The sequence below is a fragment of the Aulonocara sp. 'chitande type north' Nkhata Bay genome, linkage group LG22 (genome assembly GCF_057382095.1).
Source record: "Aulonocara sp. 'chitande type north' Nkhata Bay isolate Kocher_YH1m ecotype deep benthic linkage group LG22, A_spYH_male_GT1.1, whole genome shotgun sequence".
Taxonomy (NCBI): Eukaryota; Metazoa; Chordata; class Actinopteri; order Cichliformes; family Cichlidae; genus Aulonocara; species Aulonocara sp. 'chitande type north' Nkhata Bay.
Window position 1 is genome coordinate 4,421,481 of NC_141364.1, and position 21,746 is coordinate 4,443,226.

The 21,746-nt window shown below is 44.0% G+C and overlaps 1 protein-coding gene across 1 annotated transcript; it reads right to left on the reverse strand.

Moving 5' to 3' along the window:
- Positions 1 to 3,345: 3,345 nt before the first annotated feature.
- On the reverse strand, positions 3,346 to 21,434 carry LOC147303260 (immunoglobulin kappa light chain-like). Its single transcript, XM_086279380.1, has 4 exons — positions 21,272 to 21,434; positions 20,842 to 21,164; positions 4,785 to 4,818; positions 3,346 to 3,822 (listed from the first exon to the last, which is right to left on the reverse strand). Exons 1-4 carry the CDS (start codon positions 21,321 to 21,323, stop codon positions 3,479 to 3,481), a joined length of 753 nt encoding a protein of 250 aa, XP_086135506.1. The 5' UTR covers positions 21,324 to 21,434; the 3' UTR covers positions 3,346 to 3,478.
- Between the last annotated feature and the right edge of the window lie 312 nt (positions 21,435 to 21,746).

Below are 21,746 nucleotides of genomic sequence, written 5' to 3' on the forward strand. Positions count from 1 at the left end.
TTACAGTGGACATTGTGAAAAACTGATTAACTGATAAACAGCATCAACTATTTGAGCCAAGTAGCTGTTGTATTCAGTCAGATGATTTCCATAGAGGGGCACTTTGCATCAGCAGCACCATGCTCCAGTGCTCTGGGAGAGTTTATAGTCCTGAGAGTTGAACACTGGATGACTGACAGCTGTCCTTCATCACAACAGAAGGCACAGAAATCCTCCTCATCAAAAACATGACTTTGATCTGCGTCCTCATCTGGACTCTCCTCTGCTGCTGCTTCACAGGTAAAGTCCAGAGAATCAAACTCCTCTCCTCTATCAACATCTGTCCCTCTGAAATGAAGCCCACAAAACCATGAAGCTGCTTTATGTTTTTGTCTCTGTGTCCTCAGAGTCCAGAGGACAGATCACAGTGACTCAGCCTGGAGCAGTGAGCTCTGCTGTGGGAGGATCTGTGAGCATCAAGTGTACGACCAGTCAGAATGTTAATAGTAATTGGTTATCCTGGTACCAACAGAAAGATGGAGGAGTTCCTAAACTGCTCATTTACCATATTAGCACTCGATATTCAGGGATTCCAGCTCGTTTTACAGGCAGTGGATCAAACTCTGACTTCACTCTGACCATCAGTGGAGTCCAGGCTGAAGATGCAGCAGTTTATTACTGTCAGAGTGGTCACTATCCTAACAGCCAGCTTGTGTTCACACAGTGAAAAACAATCGTACAAAAACCTCCCTCAGTCAGACTGAACAGAAACTGAAGTGACTGCTGCAGCTGGAAGATACTGCAGAGACTGATACAGTTCACTGAGGACACACACACACACACACACACACACACACACACACACACACACACACACACACACACAGTGAAAATGTCATTGTTGCTAAAGGAAAAAAAAGTTGGAAATATATCAATTTTTTGAAACCCAGTTGATAAAAAATATTATCACAAAAAATCATTTATGACCTTTGACCTCTGCTTCATACCAGCTCAAATAAATCTCAATTTCTAAATATCGATCATTATCAAAAATCATATTTCTGTAAGAAAAAAAATCTAACACTAAATGAACTCAGCAAAAGTCAGTGAGTCATAATTATCTGCACAATTTAGCAAATACTTCAAATAGAAACTTTAAGTCCAAATCAGTCAAATGATCAAATTTCCATCTTTTCTTTCTCAGGTTTTTAGATTTTCTCTTTTTTGCTGTTCAACACTGCCATGGTCCAAAGACCTGTCGACTTCCTATTCATGTTTTTGATTATTAATATGATTCGTTTCATTTATTTTCTGTTTTCCAGTCGCATCTCTTCGTCCCTCTGTTCCTTATGTTCTGTCAACCCGTGTCTCAGAGCTATTCTCTGGTTCCCTGTTGTATTTGGATTCTGCCTTCTGTGGTGTATTCCCTCATTACCCTCTGTGCATATTAGTATGTGTTCTAATAATAGCACTGACACATGTTCACATTCCTCAAATTGAGTTATTAATATTTAAACAGGTTATAGTCAAAGGTCAGCTGCCAATCTCAGAGTTAACCAACTCTGACTTTAAACTTAGGAGTTAAAACTGCTTTGTTCCTGAAAGCAGTTGAACAAATTGAGTTGAGATGGAATCTTGAGCTCTCAGTTTGAGAACAGATGAAGGTAAATTTATTGAACCGTTTACCTCGACTTAAGCACATACCTGTGTACTGAACAGCCCTCGTCAGTGGATCCCAACACCAGTATTTGACAGTAACAGGTGAGCCTCAACTTTAATTGGTAAAGAGACACCATGAGAACTGACATTACAATACTTTTATTTTACAAAAGTCAGCGTCTTTCAGTTCAAAGTTTGTTAGGCAGCTATTGCACATTTAAAACAACAACACAAACACAACGCAGCAACAAGAAACTATGCAGTATATTATAACCGAATACTTAAACATGACTGCACAACAACCTTTCAAAAGAACATTTGTAGATGAATTGTTATTTTCCTTCCAATACTTGAAGCATTTTCTGAACATCACTTTTTGGTTCATGGCTTGTTGCATGCATACCCCACCTGTCTCAACGGGACTATAAATACAACTATATACAGTCACATTTGTAAGAACAAACAACTTTTATACTAAACACTTTTAAAATGTACAAATTTGAAGAAGCCCAGGAGCAATCCCATTTCAGAACACTTAGAATAACACAACTTCCTCCCAAAAGGCCACAGGTTTCAACCACAGCTTTCCAGCATCAGTTCATGTAAATGCAGCTACAGCTTTCCAAATCCCAGGAATCCTTTTAATGCAGTGTTCATAAGATCTTTAAATTGATCCTCGTATGCAACACGTCTCTGAAGATACAGGGATAAGCTGCACATCGATGCGTATCCCCGACTCCTGATCATAAAAGTCTATGTTGCAGGACCCCAGTGGTGGAAGTAAGTCAGCCCCAGTTATAAAGACCAGCAGCTCTTCAAACGTGTGGTCCACCTCTTGCTCTGTTAAAATACATACAACTAGTAAATAAAGCGTAATGTGTAGGTTCATGAATAAAAGATTTATAATCAGTTACACTGACTGTTATGTAGAGCGGTTGCATTAATGACAATTTAGGAGTCAAAAACAGGTTGTTAGGCAAAACTAATACTGCGAAGCATCGTATAAAGAAAAAGCAAAGCAATCCTGCCCTCCTAAGACACAGGACATTAATTTTTGTCCTCCGAGTCGGAGACCTGTATGTCAAGGACCCTTGACAGGTATTCATATACCTAAATGCCAAGAGAAAGAAAATATGTGTGTCGTCATTAGGATAGGGATTTATGTTGGTGTGAGAGACTGTAGCCTACAAGTTCATATTGTTCAATGACAGTTATGACATGTTGTGTTTCAGGTGATTTTACAGAAAAAAAAACAGCAAAATAACGTACTGAATACTTTTAACAAAAAAACTCTGTATATTAAATTACTTCTTAAAATACCTACCCCAACACTGATCACGAGAATAGACTCATTCTTATACAGCGCTTTTCTGCTCCACCTGCGCAGTGTTTTATACAACAAACTGCAACATGCTGAAACATTTCATTACACAGCATGCAATGAATTTGCATAAATGTAATGTCTTTAATATCCTGCTTAGTAATGGCAGTGTCTCTCAATTCCCCTTCGCACTTACTCTTTAACATAAACGTTGCTTTACTTCATGTATTGAAAGTGGCTTAATTCTACCGACTCATATTGACTACAGATAGCACACTGGTTTCCAATTAGAACCCTGGAAATCATTATTTAGAGTTTAATATTGACATCACCACAAAAGTAAGACAAAGACTCGATTCTTATTTAATGTAGATATTTTTTTATTCTTTAAAACTTTAAACAAACTTTAAACTTTAAACAAAGCAATGAAAAATGAGAGAAGAAATTAGATTTTTTTTTTTTAAAGCTACAGAGTGCAGACTGAAAGTAAGACCAGCATGAAAGTCACAGTTAGTCAGGTCAGGACTGGGGACACTGGTCTCTCATCAGTGGCTCTGAGACCACAGTGTGGGAGCCCTGGGTGGCCTCACAGGTCACAGAGCCCACCTTCATCCAGTGGTCTGCAGGGAGCCTCAGGGTGCTGCTCCAGCTGTAGAGGCCGTCGTTCTCCTGCACCACGGGGCTCCTGCTCTCCTCCCAGCTGATGCTGCCACTGCCATCCACCTTCCAGGACAGACTCCAGTCTGAGGGGAAGCCCTTGTTGGCCACACACATGACTGTAGCCTTCCCCTGTTTCAGCTCCTCACTGGAGGGACCCAGCACCTTCAGGGCGGGGCGGGCATCACCTAGGAAACACCAATCAGCTTAGAGGGCACGAACCACAATTTGAATTTCTCCGTTAAGAAGTTTCTGTCAGGTGTTTTTTCTGCTCCACCAGTCATTCACTCACACATTGTTTCACTTCCCTTTAAGAAACCTCTCATGCATATCAGCACAGAGAGAATCATCACACAGTTTGAGCTGAAATATGTTCAAACTACACTGGAAATAAAAGAACAAAAAAACAAAACAAAGATGTGTCAACAATTTCAAAAGATGTTAAGCTTCAACATCATCAGTTCTTCGTAATAAACAGCTTGTTCTGGATAAGAAACTCAATACCACTACTTACCTCATGTGTTTTTTTTTATTGCTTACATTGTTGTAAATGATATGATACAATAAGAACACCAGAGATCTTTATCTTCACTCTGTGCAGTTTAACTTTTTTCATTGGAAATTGTCCTGAGTGCCTGAATATTCATTTCCAAAGCTGACTTTGTTTCTTAGGACAAAATTTATGAATAAAATATGTAATCAGTTACACAAAAAGTTTCCTAACCTTTCATATTAAATGAAATTAAAGAAAAGAAAAGAAAATTACATTTAAAAAAAAAAAGCTCTAAGTCTGACTTACTTCCAACTTGCAGTCTGGTTCCTCCACCAAAAGTCCACCACAGTGATACAAACTCATTGAGGCACCGTACAAAAACCTCTGACTGTAGAGAGACACGGCTCTCTGACTCTGTCAGACTGGATTAAAACTAAAAGCTCTCGAGACTTAACCAGATGTATGTATATGTAAAATATCCTCAAGTCCACTCTGATGTTTTATATTGTGTTTAATATTCATTTTAACATTTATTCTGAAGCTAACTTTGTTTCTTCATGAAGATTTATCTAAAAACTATTTTCCTGAGGTTTTTTTAGGCGCATTGAACAGAAAAGTTAAGATAACCACAAGAAAGAAATTTGCTAAAGTAAATGAGGTTTAAGTTTGACTTACTTCCAACATCCAGTCTGGTTCCTCCACCAAAAGTCCACCACAGTGATACAAACTCATTGAGGCGCCGTACAAAAACCTGTGACTGTAGAGAGACACGGCTCTCTGTGTGACTGAACTAAACCTACAAGCCCTCAAAATACAACTTTACCATCAGAACTAGAAATAATAATGAATAATATGAAACATCCCAGATTTTCATTGGAAATTGTCCTGAGTGTCTGAATATTCATTTCCAAAGCTGACTTTGTTTCTTAGGACAAAATTTATGAATAAAATAATTAATCAGTTACATAAAAAGTTTCCTAGCCTTTCATATTAAATGAAATTAAAGAAAAGAAAATTACATTTAAAAAAAAAAAGCTCTAAGGCTGACTTACTTCCAACTTGCAGTCTGGTTCCTCCACCGAACGTGTACCACAGTGATACAAACTCATTGAGCCGCCGTACAAAAACCTCTGACTGTAGAGAGACACGGCTCTCTGACTCTGAAACAAACAAACTCAACAATATGAATTCTTTAAATCATAATTTCATAACATATTAATATTTTAATATTTAATATTTTTACATAAAAAAACAACGAAACACAATAAAACTATATTCCAATAATCCAATTTGGTCATTTACATTTTACAACTGTTAAGATACATCACTTTAATGCTTCCACCTTCTTTCTCATAACTCTAAACATTAAATTTAATTTTCAAGCTACAATCACAAAACTTAAAACTCATCAGGTAAAACCTCACAAATGCATCAAAACAGTTTTATGTTCTCTCACAAACACTTAGTGTCTTCAGATCGCGCACAGAACCAGTTAAAATGATAATACTGCTGAGCATCGCACACTACGTCACAAAACAGAGCATGAAGCTCAAGTCTTTCCAGTCTCACAGTTTGTCCTGTTATTCTACAAAACATATAAAATGTCAACCTAAAACAGATGATGATTCTGAGCAGGGCCGTGCAGAGATGCTGGAAGGGACGGTGCTCAAAGTTCAAAAGGGGCACGTAGAACCAGGCTGAATAACAACAACACTGTTGCTGTTGAGGGGTTGCTGCTGCTCCTGCTGCAGATAGCGATGGAGGTCTGTGTTGCTTTGAGACTGTAGACAGTAAAAAGTCCACAGCAGAGATGGTAGCTGATTAAAGAAGTGTTATGAGATGATAATAAAATGCAAAGATTGGTGACAGCGCTCGGAAGCATTAAACCACAAAACTGTGGGAAATGAACTCGGCTCTGCCTGTGAGTCACTCTTCCATCTCCTCATCTCATCTGTCACTCTCCACTTGCTGTACATCTCAGAACAGGGCACACTCTGGTGTTTCATTAATCTATTATTTAATTATCCATACTTAAAAGCTCATGCACCTAATTCAAAATAAAGTAATGATAGAAAAATGTTATAGAACCAAAGCATTGTGTTTATTATTGTTTTTATACTTGAGCACCTCTGCTATACAACAACTGGTACAGGCGTTATTGTTACCTGTTGTGACGGAGTTACACCGTCCCGGGCCGCAGACAGCTGATCTGGGCGCATACATGCACCACCACCATTAGTTTCTACAATTACTGCGCGTCTTTTCGTCGACCGGGCAGATAAACAAAAGGGGTGAGAGGTGTATTTTGAGCAGCGCAGAAGGTGGCCAACATATTTTCCCACTTACCTTTAATAAAGCCGGTCGCGGAGACTCGCTGTGATCGCCGATTGTACGGGGGTTATGCAAGCCGATGGTATGGTGTTCTCGGGTTCAAATAGTGGGTTCGCGCGCGCTTGAAAGGTCACGCGAACGGCATTATTTTTTTTGTTTGTTTTTTTGTTGTTGTGAAACACTGTAGGCTGCCTGGAATTGGCCATAAATGTCTGTATATACATATATGTATTGTAGGAATACAGCTGGAAATAAGCTGAGGGGGAAAGATTGTTTGGTAAAAGAAATAATAAAGAGATGACTATTATGCCTAGTGGGAGGGGCCATGGGGTATAAAAGAAGGCTGTCAGGGCCTACCTGGGTTCTTTCAGTGAGATGTTACAGAGAGGGTAACATGCAGACTGTGTTTTGTATATAGATGTTTGTTTTGTGTTGACTTAAGTTAGTTTCCTATTTTCTTTGTAAATAATCTTTTGTGCACCTGGGAGGCCGGCAGAATAAATTATCCACACTGAATGCTTCCTGACTACGCCTGCATTTGTTCGGGAGAAGTTTAGGAGAGGACCCCGCGACATATGGTGTCAGAAGTGGGATTGCTAGTCGGAAGAGGAAAACGCGCCTCCCAGTTAAGCGCACAGGGCTGCGGTCCCAGCAGCATGAGCTTCCAGTGGAGAAGACAGCAGAGGAGCTGGCATGGGACACAGTGCCGGCGTCGTCTTCTTCAGCAGAGGAGGAGGAGGAGGTTTCCGGCAGGATTGGTCCAGAATTGCCTACAGCTTTGACCTCAGCACGTGACCCAAATGGAGAGCTGATTGCGATGATGAGGGACTTCCTGGCGGGACAGCAAAGGAGAGAGGAGGTTTTTTTGGCAGAACTCAGGGGGCTGAGGACTGTTTCCCCTCCCAACGCTCAGCTGCATTCAGATTTTGCTGGTCAGCAAAGTCCAGCCCAAGCACCAGCCGGAGCAAGCACCACAGCAGCAATGGCCACGCCAAGCACCGCAACAGCAAGCAGCCCCAGAATGGTTCTGCCTACACCTGCACGTCAAAGAGGATACCGGGATCCCCCAGAGGAGGTTCCCTCTCGTCAGTCACAAGCAGTGACCAACAGCCTCGACCAGTCAGTCTCAGAGTGGATGCGATCTGTTGGGCCAAAAATTCCACCCTATCAGATGGGGGAAGACATTGAGAACTATTTGTTGCGTTTTGAGCGAGTTGCCAAAACCTGTAGATGGCCAGAGAGTGAATGGGCCTGTCGTCTGGTTCCACTGCTATTGGGGAAGGCGTTGGAGGCCTACACTGCAATGGATGAAGAAAGAGCCCATCGTTATGAAGATTTAAAAGCGGCGTTGCTAACCAAATTTGACATTTCCCCTGAGACGTATCGGCAGAGGTTCCGGTCCAATACAGTTCCACCTGGTGAGAGCCCCACTGAGACCTATTATCGCCTGAAGGGCCTCTATCGGCGCTGGATCCGACCAGAGCAGCATACTAAAGAAGAGATGGGAGAAGCTATCATCTTGGAGCAGTTAATCCGGGTACTTCCAGGGGAGGTGAGGACCTGGGTGAGGGAGCATGAGCCAGCAGATGGACTGACCGCTGCTAAGCTGGTGTCACAGTACTTCAATGCGCGTAAAGGAGCACCACCTGCACGCTCATCTGGGATGCCACAGCGACCACCACTCCCATCATCGGGTCTTCTGAAAAGGGAGAGCAACCCAGAGCCACCAGAAAACCCCAAGGCATCAAACTTACGAGGAGCGGGTAAGGACTTTCTTTGTTATTATTGCCAGCAGCCAGGTCATAAAGCCTCGGTATGCCCTATCCGGAAGGCTAAAGTCACTGGTGCCTGCTATGCACCCCGGCTGGAGATGGAGCCCACAAGGGTCCAGCCAGTGGATGTGCAACGCTATAAAAAAGTAAAGGTCAATGGTCTGCAGGCTACTGCTTTGCTGGACACTGGTAGTTTTATGTCTTTAATTAAGCATAGTTTGGTACCAGTGAACAGTGTGGACTATAGCAGACAGGAAGAAGTTTTATGTGTGCATGGTGATAAACATCCATACCCAAAAGTGGAGGTAACAGTGACTATTAATGAACAGCCATACCTGTTGTCAGTTGGGGTGGTACAGAACTTGCCTGTAGAGGTTATTCTGGGGATGGACTTGCCTGTACTCATGGACTTGCTGCAAGAAAAAGAAGAACAGTGGACAGAGACTGATGTGGGGGATAAGGGGAATGCTAAATTAAACGTGTCTGGCCCAGTGGTCCCTAGAGCCCAAATGAAGGCTGGATGCCAACCCTTGCCAGACTTTGACAGTAGTCTGTGCGAGGGTGGCACTAATGGGCCAAGAAAATCCTGCCGCCAACGCCGCATTGAGAAGCAGCTATGGTCAAAGGGGCCGGACACTAAGAGCATGAAATGGGATGTACCAGAAAATATCACTTTGTTGCAAAGGGAGGATGAAACGTTGAAAGTTTTCTTTGCTAATGTGACTGAAGGGGGAACTGGGAAATGGGGAGGGAAAGAGAAGTTCATTGTTAACAAAAATGTGTTGTATGCAGTTGACGGTGACCACCAATGGCTTGTGATACCTTCTAGTTGTAGACCCCTCATTATGCAATTAGCACATACCCTCCCCTGGGCAGGTCATCTGCGTCGCCAAAAAACCTATATGTGAGTTAGCTCACGTTTCTTTTGGCCATCAATGTACACAGACATACAAAAATATTGCCGTACATGCCCTACCTGCCAGAAAACTTGTCCAGCTCGCAAGTCAGACAGGGCCCTGCCACAGCCACTTCCGGTCATCTCCACCCCCTTCCGTAGGATAGCTATGGACATTGTGGGTCCTCTGGTAAAAAGTAGTCGGGGTCATCAGTACATTTTGGTGGTGTGTGATTATGCGACTCGTTTCCCAGAAGCGTTCCCCCTGCGTGCGCTCATGGCACCCAATGTTCTGCGTGCACTGGTACAGCTGTTCTCCCGGGTGGGGATACCAGATGAGATTTTGACCGACCAAGGGACTAACTTTACCTCTAGGTTGATGCAGCTCTTCCACAACCAGCTAGGCATCTCTGCCATCAGGACGTCACCCTACCATACACAGACAGATGGGTTAGTGGAGAGGTTCAACCAAACTCTGAAGAGGATGCTGCAGAAGTTTGTGTCAGACACTGGGAAAGACTGGGACCAGTGGCTACCCTTCCTGCTGTTTGTGTACAGAGAAGTTCCCCAGGCTTCCACTGGTTTCTCACCATTCGAGCTACTCTATGGTTGGGATGTGCAGGGGCCATTGGATCTCCTCCGGAAGGGTTGGGAGTCTCCTGCTTCTGCTCCAAATGATAAAGGAGTGGTGCAATTTGTGCTGGAAATGAGAGATCGGTTGGGGAGATACCATGAAGAGGCCGAGGTCAACCTGCGAGACGCTCAACGAAGCCAGAAGACCTGGTATGACCAACAGGCCCGGCAACGTGAATTTCAACCTGGTCAAAAGGTGTTGTTACTTCTCCCGTCAGCCAACAGTAAACTTCTGGCGAAATGGCAAGGGCCATACACAGTTCTTCGCAGAATGGGGCCAGTGACCTATGAGCTTCATCATCCTGAAAAGAGGAAACCGAAGCAGACTTACCATGTGAATCTCCTGAAAGAATGGGAAGAGCGTGCCCACCAGGCCCCTGCGAAAGCTCTGATGGCAAGAGAAGTGCCAAGAGAAGGGAAGACAGAACCCAAGCAGGGAGCCGATACGATGTCTCCGGTGCTGACTCATCTTACCCCACAGCAGGCTGCTGAGCTATTCCAAGTCCTTTGGGAGACTTCATCTCTGTGTTCAGTTAACCCCGGCAGGACCACCCTTGTCGAACATGTGATACGCCTAAAGGATGGACATCCCATCCGCCAACGTCCATACCGGGTTCCACAACACCTAGTGGATAAACTGCGACAGGAGGTGGAGAAGATGCTGGAGCTTGGGGTGATAGAGCCGTCCTGCTCAGAGTGGTGTAGCCCGGTGGTCATCATCTTCAAAGATGGCTCCCTACGCATCTGCATTGATTTCCGGAAGCTTAATTCCATTTCAGAGTTTGATGCCTACCCCATGCCTCGAACCGAGGATTTGCTGGAGAAGATCGGAGCGGCCAGGTACATCACCACCTTGGATCTTTGCAAAGGTTACTGGCAAGTGCCACTGGAGGAGTCTTCTCGACCGTACACCGCCTTCAGGACACCTGCCGGCCTGTTCCAGTTCACGGTGATGCCATTTGGCCTACATGGGGCAGAAATGAAGGAGAAAAAATGTCTTGTTGGTCATTCATTTTTGTCATGACATCACTTTGATTAGTTGAGTATCTTAGGACTGGAAATATATATATATATATATATATATATAGCGTAGTGGTTAAACTACACGCCTTTGGAACAGAGGATCGCAAGTTCGATTCCTGCCTGGGGCGTCTGTATCCAGTAAGGGTCCTAAGGCTAGACCCCCTATGCTAAGCAAGCCTACCGCAGACATGAGCGAGACAGATAAATATGAAGGCATGCCGGCTCGGACGTCGCCCGGATCAACAAGGTCCGCGTCAGGTGTTGAGGAACCAGGGCACCCTGACGAAAAGTGGGCTACTGGAACAAGAAGGCATCGGTGGGCAAGGGACGAAAACAGGGCGTTGTTGGAATGCTACTACGCAAGTAACCCCGGCGGAAGGGGCTACATGAATAGGATGAGGGACCTATGGATTCTTCGATACCCAACATCCACAATGACGGCGAAACAACTAGTAGCTCAGTGTTCCAACATTCGAAAGAAGGGACTGCTCTCACAGCTAGAGATTGACGAGGTACAACACAAATGCTACGGCAAGGAGGAGTCAGGACGCCAGGTCAGGGGGGAGATATCATCACCCCCACCCGAGATTGGGTACATAGCCCCAAGTGCGATAGGAGAAGGATCGTTGAGTGCGAGAGGAGCTGACCTGAAAAATAGGATCATGGCCAAGCTTGAAACCTGGATCCCCCGTAGCCGGTTACCAAGATTACGTGAAGTACCCTCAGAAGGTCTGCTAGATGATGTTAATGCAGCACTACGGGCAATACCTACAACCACGATTACCGACACTAACAAGCTGATCTACAATACGGCAGCAGTGATCAGTGAGATGCTTGGCTACAAGTTGAACAGCCACAAGGGGCAGTACCCTCCATGGAGAAGGAGGCTAGAGGGCAAGATCAAAGTAGCACGGAGGGAGGTTAGCCAACTAACGGAGTTGCAGAAAGGTGCGACAAATAAGGTGCCTAAGAAATACAGCAAGCTGTCCATACCTGAGGCCTTGGAAACTGCCAAGCAAAGACTCACAGCCTTGGCCAGCCGCTTGAGGAGGTACACCAGAGAGATAGAAGGCAGGAGAATAAACCAGCTGTTCTCCACAGAACCAGCAAAGGTGTACTCTCAGTGGCAAGGGAACAATAAGAGAACAGCACCACCAAGGCTGGAGACGGAGCAATACTGGAAGAGCATATGGGAGAAGGATGCAACCCCTAACGGCAATGCTCAGTGGCTAGTGGATCTGAGGGCAGACCACAGCGACCTCCCTGAACAGGGTCCAGTAACCATCACAGTGGCAGATATCCAAGAAAGGGTCTCCAGTATGAAGAGTTGGACAGCACCAGGGCCCGACATGGTTCACGCCTACTGGCTGAAGAAGCTGACTGCACTCCACGAGCGTCTGGCAGCACAAATGAACCAGCTGCTAGTTAACGAGAGACACCCGGAATGGCTAACTGAAGGCCGGACGGTCCTGATCCCCAAGGACCCCAAGAAGGGACCGGTCCCTTCCAACTACCGACCAATAACCTGCCTCAGTACTACATGGAAGCTCCTGTCAGGCATCATATCGGCTAAGATGAACAGGCACATGGGTCAATACATGAGCGGGACACAGAAAGGAATTGGCAAGAATACCAGAGGCGCAAAACACCAGCTACTGGTAGACAGAACAATCAGCCGAGACTGCAAGACCAGACTGACCAACCTGTGCACTGCCTGGATTGATTACAAGAAGGCCTATGACTCAATGCCCCACAGCTGGATACTGGAATGCCTAGAATTGTACAAGATCAATGGGACCCTAAGAGCCTTCATCAGGAACTCAATGGGGATGTGGCGTACAACACTAGAGGCCAACTCCAAGCCCATAGCACAAGTTACCATCAAGTGCGGGATCTACCAAGGAGATGCTCTGTCCCCACTGCTGTTCTGCATAGGCCTGAACCCCCTCAGTGAGATCATTAACAAGACTGGCTACGGATACCGACTACGGAATTGGAGCAGTTGTCAGCCACCTCCTGTACATGGATGACATCAAGCTGTATGCCAAGAGTGAACGAGACATCGATTCACTGATCCACACTACCAGGCTATACAGCAATGACATTGGAATGTCGTTCGGACTGGAGAAGTGTAGTCGGATGGTAACAAAGAGAGGGAAGGTAGTCAGAACTGAGGGGATTGAACTACCAGAAGGCAACATTGCAGACATAGAGGACAGTTACAAGTACCTGGGGATCCCGCAGGCAAATGGGAACCATGAAGAGGCCGCTAGAAAGGCTGCAACCACCAAGTACCTGCAGAGGGTCAGGCAAGTCCTGAGGAGTCAGCTGAATGGTAAGAACAAGATCCGGGCCATCAACACGTACGCCCTGCCCGTGATCAGGTACCCTGCTGGGGTAATAGGCTGGCCAAAGGAGGAGATAGAAGCCACTGACATAAAGACAAGAAAGCTCCTTACCATGCATGGAGGGTTTCACCCCAAGTCCAGCACCCTGAGGCTGTACGCTAAGCGGAAGGAAGGGGGCCGGGGACTGGTGAGTGTCAGCACCACAGTCCAGGATGAGACAAGGAACATCCAAGAATACATTGGGAAGATGGCCCCAACTGACCGAGTGCTCAGTGAATACCTCAGGCAGCAGAAACCCAAGAAAGAGGAGGGAGACGAGGAACCATCATGGAAGGACAGGCCCCTGCACGGTATGTACCACCGGCAGATAGAGGAGGTGGCTGATATCCAGAAATCCTACCAGTGGCTGGACAAAGCTGGACTGAAAGACAGCACAGAGGCACTAATCATGGCAGCACAAGAACAAGCTCTGAGTACAAGATCCATAGAGGCTGGGGTCTATCACACCAGGCAAGACCCCAGGTGCAGGCTGTGTAAAGATGCCCCAGAGACAATCCAGCACATAACAGCAGGGTGCAAGATGCTAGCAGGCAAGGCATACATGGAACGCCATAACCAAGTGGCCGGCATAGTGTACAGGAACATCTGTGCCGAGTATAACCTAGAAGTCCCGAGGTCAAAATGGGAGATGCCCCCAAGGGTGGTGGAGAATGACCGAGCTAAGATCCTGTGGGACTTCCAGATACAGACGGACAAAATGGTGGTGGCTAACCAACCGGACATAGTGGTGGTAGACAAACAGAAGAAGACGGCCGTAGTGATCGATGTAGCGGTTCCGAATGACAGCAATATCAGGAAGAAGGAACACGAGAAGCTGGAGAAATACCAAGGGCTCAGAGAAGAGCTCGAGAGGATGTGGAGGGTGAAGGTAACGGTGGTCCCCGTGGTAATCGGAGCACTAGGTGCGGTGACTCCCAAGCTAGGCGAGTGGCTCCAGCAGATCCCGGGAATAACATCGGAGATCTCTGTCCAGAAGAGCGCAGTCCTGGGAACAGCTAAGATACTGCGCAGGACCCTCAAGCTCCCAGGCCTCTGGTAGAGGACCCGAGCTTGAAGGATAAACCGCCCGCAGGGGCGCGCTGGGTGTTTTTTTTATATATATGTATATGTGTGTGTGTGTGTGTGTGTGTATATATATATATATATGTGTGTGTGTGTGTGTGTGTGTGTATATATACATATATTACAGCAGTGAGCTTGAACTTGTAAGATTCAAGTTGCAGTTTATATTTTCTATCACCTTAAATCTTCACTCAAAAGTGTATATACAGATGTATTATACATAAGAGACAAATATTGTTCGTTTAATATGTTGGCATTATTACTTTTGGCTCAATGCTTACATACATGTGTGAAAAGGAAAATGTACGAGCTGTGAAAACTGTGTCTGATAAAATGAAGAGTAGACTGATATATGAAATATTCCTTTATTGGGTGAGAAAATCAGACCATGTCATCACTGGTTTAAGTCACACAGAATAGATATTAGAGCCTTAAACAGGCTGACGTCTGCTAAATGGGTCAAACTGGGCAGAAAGTCTACAAACACATAACATCCTTATAGAATATGATGTAACACTATAGATCAACTTAGCTCAGAATATATAAAGCATATAAACAATTACAGCAATATGATGCAACAAACACAGCAGCTGCTGTAAGATTAGCATTTTGTCATGTTTGAAATATTAATCTAATATAATGTGTTTCTGGCTCTTCTCCCCCTGCAAATTTGTGTCTTTGTCTCATTTTCTCTGTATCTCTTTGTACAACTTTATAGTGACAAAAAAAGGCTTTCTATTCTATTCTATTCTAACTTGCATGTTTCTGTCAGTCAGATGATTTCCATAGAGAGGCACTTTGCATCAGCAGCACCATGCTCCAGTGCTCTGGGAGAGTTTATAGTCCTGAGAGTTGAACACTGGATGACTGACAGCTGTCCTTCATCACAACAGAAGCCACAGAAATCCTCCTCATCAAAAACATGACTTTGATCTGCGTCCTCATCTGGACTCTCCTCTGCTGCTGCTTCACAGGTAAAGTCCAGAGAATCAAACTCCTCTCCTCTATCAACATCTGTCCCTCTGAAATGAAGCCCACAAAACCATGAAGCTGCTTTATGTTTTTGTCTCTGTGTCCTCAGAGTCCAGAGGACAGATCACAGTGACTCAGCCTGGAGCAGTGAGCTCTGCTGTGGGAGCAACTGTGAGCATCAAGTGTACGACCAGTCAGAATGTTTATGGCAACAACCATTTGGCCTGGTACCAACAGAAAGATGGAGGAGTTCCTAAACTGCTCATTTATGTTGCTACCACTCGACAATCAGGGATTCCAGCTCGTTTTACAGGCAGTGGATCAAACTCTGACTTCACTCTGACCATCAGTGGAGTCCAGGCTGAAGATGCAGCAGTTTATTACTGTATGTGTTGGCACTATCCTAACAGTCTGTGGGTGAGCACACAGTGAAAAACAGTTGTACAAAAACCTCCCTCAGTCAGACTGAACAGAAACTGAACTGACTGCTGCAGCTGGAAGATACTGCAGAGACTGATACAGTTCACTGAGGACACACACACACACACACACACACACACACACACACACACACACTGTAGATCTCTTAAACAAATACCATCATTTTTTGCACAGCAAGGAAAAGTTGGAGAAAGTCTCGGGAAACAATCTCTCATCTTGCAAAAATCATTTCTCTGAAACGAAGCTCCCAAAACCATGATGTGTACGATTATGATAAAGAAAGCTGAGCAGTGTATTGAAAACAGCTTGGCTATGACCTTTGAGCTCAGCTTGAAAATAGATCTGTGAAGGCTCTCAGTCATCCAGGTGCTCGTACTCTAAGGAGCCAGCAAACCTACAAAATGTCTTTGGGGCAAGACTTCGTTCCCTCTCACCTACTCGAGGATGACAGTGTGGAAATAAGTGTGCAGTCAGTTATTAATACTCGTCTTCTACCTGGGTGTTGTTGGGTCTGTGTTTCCACAAGCCCCGCTGGTTTAGAGACTAATTCATCATGAAGAAAACGAGACAGTCAGCGATCGATCGATTTATTTGCAATGGAGGCCTCGTCGGTGTCTACCACAAAATGACCCCAACGACGGCCTCCGCTTGCTGCCTTTTATTGGGAATTGTGTGTGTGTGTGTGTGTGTGTGTGTGTGTGTGTGTGTAAGCTGGTGCCAGGAGTCCAGCGGTCCACCTAAACAAAAGGCTCTTATACTTAAACAGATACAGAGTAGGTGTCCTCCCATACTATTTAAAGAAGGTACGACCTCACTCATGACCTTAGGATGTGTGTGCATGCCAGAACACTCTGGAAGAGTCTTTGCAGACTACCAAGGATCAGACCTCTATCATTATACAATTGATACCTCTAAGCATATATGATTATATGATAGAGCCCTTTTTTATGGCCTCTATCAACCCTCATCGCCTCACTTCAGGCATTCTTCCTGTGGGGGGAATACTTAGGACTCCTCTATTGTCCTTTTTATCTCTGCAGAAAACCTTTCTCGGAAAGGGTATTGGATCCAGTTGTTTTACTGCTGTTATGATCCCACCTGTTGAATCACTTTAGCAGTCTTGTAGAAGTGGTCATGATGCAAATGACAACAACAATGACACAAAGGAAGACCCTCTTCAGATTGTCAAAGTATGCTTAGCACAGTGACACAGCATTAGGTGATGTTCTTAGGAAATTGCCGTCGGTCATTCCCCATCACCACCCTAGCTTCTGGTTTCTGTGCTGCTCACAGAATCATGATGTCATCATTGAACTCCCTCTGTGCTGTCGATTGGAGCTTGGCACGCTCCCCTCACCCTCAGATGCCCGTCTGTAGTATTTTTTCTCTCTTACTTTCTTTGCTAAATGTACCTGTATATTGTTTATATGATCTAAATATATTAACAATGAACAATTTCTTTTTGTTCTCAGATCAAATAAAACAATTCCATCTCAAATACTTTTTTTCCACATAATGAAAGTATTTGTGTAGAAATTAAAACTCTTTGCAAGTAAATTATTGTTTTATCATATATCCTGCGTAATTTAAAATACGAAAATATTAAAACCATACTAAATATAGAAGAATGTATTAAAACTATCACAGTAAAGCTCCTGTTAAGTAAAGGTGGTATGAATAATTTGTTTTACAGAGACGAGTAAAACTTTGATTTTCAAGTCCTTTCACTCTAATTACCACTGGAGCAAAGCTAAGTTAGAAAAATTAAATGTAATGCAGGGCTGTAGAGTGCAACCAATTTGGTCGCAAGTGCGATTAAAAATAATCTCAGGTCGCAGCGGTACGACCAACTATTCGAGTAAAATAAATAAATAAAAAAACACTCTGCAACTCTGAAACTCTCCCTGTGGTCAACAACTGACACACATTATGCTCCTATCGTGGTCTAAACCAATCAGAGATAATCAGGGGTGGGACCTCTCTGATTGGTCGTAGTTCAGATATTCATGTAGTCCGTCTGTACGTTTGAAAGTACAGGCAGATAGAGAGAGGTGAGTAGCTTGAATAAAGCGACATTGATTCATTAAATCCTAAATCGAGTTTTAAACATAAATCTATTTTCCCAGAAACGCCGGAATCTCAGGTTAAAGATCACAAAAGTATTTTATCAACCACCAAACAGTAAATGAGAGCAGGTAAACGGATTCCACACAAAGACACACAGCGTAAACACACAGCGCGGACCCGACGCATCAGAATCAGCTTTCTCTGCTTTCTCACACGACGGCACGTAGACGGACACGCCATCGGGCTGAAAGCCGACAGCTCACTGATTCTGATGCGTCGGGTCCGCGCTGTTTACGTCTTTTTTGTGCTGATTCTGAGCTGCAAGTTTTGTCTCTCTCCAAGCAAAATTGACTGAACCAGCAGCAAAAGAAGCAACAAACTATTCACATCTGATAAACATCGTCATGAATTCCCTCTTACTTTACTGTTTTGTTTCCACCAAGATAAAAATCACACTTCATGCACAGCTCTCTCTCTCTCTGTACTTCAAGAACAGTTTCCCGTCTCAAATCTCTGTTTTCTGCATTATTCCTTCGCTTATTACCCACCAGTCTACCGTTGTTTGCAGCTCTGTCAGCCTCTGTCTTTTTTTTTTCTTTTTTTCTTTTACGTCAATGACCTCGGACAAGAAAGCCTATTTTCTGCTGTTCAATACTGAAGAAATGTAAACTTTTTAAAATTATGCAAAATTGCAAAATAGTTTTAAGATTATCTGCTATAAAAAGCCAGGCCAGGAATATCTCCTTCATGTTTTCTGTTTTTTATTCTCAGTTACTTTGACACATGGACATTGTTAGGATTGATATTTTTTATATTGTCATTTGTGCTAAAATATATAGATATATAACCATTGCCTTTATGTGTCCTAATATGGCTATCATTATGAAGAAAAAGCCAGACAGTCAAAGAGGCTTTCTTTTGTTTACATTTACATCATGTACACTTATATAAGTTGGTTGGAGTTTTGAGCCATGGGTGGACATGACTCAAAAATGGGGGAGAAGATCATAAACAACTTGATCCAATTTCCTTTAAAAAACTTTTTCTGCAGTGACAACAGGAAAGGAGAGGAGTTGTAAATGCAGATGATTCACCAGGTGACTCGATCACCCCACAGGGTGTCTACAGTGAGAAGATTTGGGGGTTTGAAAGGGGTCATAAAGAGGAGTGTTGACCAGGCTACAGCTTTGAAGATAGCTGGAAGCCACATGGACAAACCAAAAACCAACGGATGTGTTTGAATGCCTATGTCTGCATACATTTGGATTGTAGTGCATATTCTTTTGAGAACGTTGATTCTTGTTTTTGACTGTTGACATTCATTTGTTTCCTTGCAGGATGTAGTTTCCTGTGTGTGAGATGAATGAGAAGTAGGATAATTGCTAAGCACGTTTCGTACATGTATGAACTGTGAACTTTTGCAGCAGTAGGAAGTGAATGATGTGAGGAGCTGTGTGTGAATGAAGCCTATACTGAACTGTCAAACACAAGGGTGCATAAGTGGAAATTTATGTACAAAGTTGACAAAAAGGGGGGACTGTTGGAGTCAAATTGTTAAATGTTGTCATTGTGTTACTTAAATGTGTAAGACTTAGTTCAAGCAGCATGGTCAAAGACATTCCTTTGTCTCTGACCACCTCTCCAGCCTGTTTGTTGATGGGGGAGGCTGTAGTGTTTCATTATAGGGACATCCTATGTGAGGGTTCTGTTTTCTTGGTTAGTAAGCTTCCTGCTTTTATGACCCTTTTGATAAGCAGGAGGTCACACAAACGCACCACCAAACAAACATACACACTCACATACACACAAACACAGTGCTTGTGTTCTCAGAATAAAAAGCTGCAAGGAAGGCTGTTTACTTGATGCTGGCTAGCAGACAGGTGAGGAGCGTTTAGCTCCAAGAGCCTGGTTCCAACCAGCCTCCCTTGCTAGCAAGTAAAATTGCTGTTCATCTTGCTTCCTTGTCGTTAACGGGAATAAGTTTCTAAACCAGCGGGGCCTGTGGAAGCGCAGAGCAGCGATCGCGGCGAAGCTGCTCCTCCGGCACGGCGGCGGGATTCCTCCAGATCGCTCGCTAACACTGTGGAGCATCAGCAGTGAGTCACGGATGTTAAAAAGCGTCTGTCGCTCATACACCAACAGGGAGTGGGTTTTCCAAGCTAGCAGGGACACCACTAAGAACACAATATGCAAACATTGCAGAACCGAGAGAAAGACGGCGTGCCATAACACCCGGTGCCATCTCTGCATTCTTATGGCCAAAGAGTGCCAAAGCACTTTAAGCACAAGAACAAGATTGTTAGTTAATCATTTACAAATCAAATCAGCAATTTCCCCCCAAAAAAGGGCACATGTAAAACCGCGGTGTTAAGCGATGCGGTTGAAAAAGTGGCGCACCAGTGCAACCAAGGCAAAAAGTTATTCTAGAGCCCTGTAATGTTAAAGATAATTAGAACATGAAGCCACTGCTTAGCTTAACTGAAAACAATTCTGGGATTTGTTTTTTGAACTTTAGCATCACAGTTGAACAAATGAAAGACCAGGAGAATAACAAAGTGAAAGATGAAACATCGACCAAATCATTTTAACAATGTTCAAGTTTGAAAATATACAGCTTAATAAAAACAGGATGACTTTATTTGCACAACAATGTGAGTTGATAAGAAGGTTCGTTTTTGGTATAGAGGAGTTTATTTGTTTTGGATGTGAGCAATGCCAAAACAAGAAAACAGGTCCTTATGTTCCCCAATCTTCCCAAACAGAAAAGTAAAAGTAAACCAAAGACGAGTTTCTAAGCAATGCTCTTAACCAGGAAACAAGTGTTTCAACAAAAATGGCCTTTCACTCCTTAACTGCTGCAAGGTTTACATTTTACTGTTTGACTATTTACACTGCACAAGTTTACTCTCACAAATTAAACCCTTTTTGGGTAAAAAAAAGATGGAGGACCTGTACTACTGTGTGTGTGTGTGTGTGTGTGTGTGTGTGTGTGTGTGTGTGTGTGTGTGTGTGTGTGTGTCCTCAGTGAACTGTATCAGTCTCTGCAGTATCTTCCAGCTGCAGCAGTCACTTCAGTTTCTGTTCAGTCTGACTGAGGGAGGTTTTTGTACGACTGTTTTTCACTGTGTGAACACATACTGACTGTTGATAACATGAAAACTCTGACAGTAATAAACTGCTGCATCTTCAGCCTGGACTCCACTGATGGTCAGAGTGAAGTCAGAGTTTGATCCACTGCCTGTAAAACGAGCTGGAATCCCTGATTGTCGCCTGCTAGTGTAGTAAATAAGACGTTTGGGAGTTTCTCCAGCTTTCTGTTGGTACCAGGCTAAACAGTGAGCGCTGCCAGAAACATAAACATTCTGACTGGTCCTACACTTGATGCTCACAGTTCCTCCCACAGCAGAGCTCACTGCTCCAGGCTGAGTCACTGTGATCTGTCCTCTGGACTCTGAGGACACAGAGACAAAAACATAAAGCAGCTTCATGGTTTTGTGGGCTTCATTTCAGAGGGACAGATGTTGATAGAGGAGAGGAGTTTGATTCTCTGGACTTTACCTGTGAAGCAGCAGCAGAGGAGAGTCCAGATGAGGACGCAGATCAAAGTCATGTTTTTGATGAGGAGGATTTCTGTGGCTTCTGTTGTGATGAAGGACAGCTGTCAGTCATCCAGTGTTCAACTCTCAGGACTATAAACTCTCCCAGAGCACTGGAGCATGGTGCTGCTGATGCAAAGTGCCTCTCTATGGAAATCATCTGACTGACTCCAGCACGACTCGTTTAAAAAGAGTTTTTCACAGCATATTTGGAATGTGACTCAACTGAACACTGTAGATTCATAGACAGGTAACAGATAAAGAAAAACTCGACCCCTACAATGAAGTGATGTGAAAGCTGTGTAAATTTGAGCAGATCAGAATCAGAATCAGAATCAGAAAGGGTTTTATTGCCAAATGTTGAGCAGGTTTACAACATTAGGAAATTGCTGCGGTGCTTCAGTACAAACATACTGTCATAAATTGCGCTTAAATAG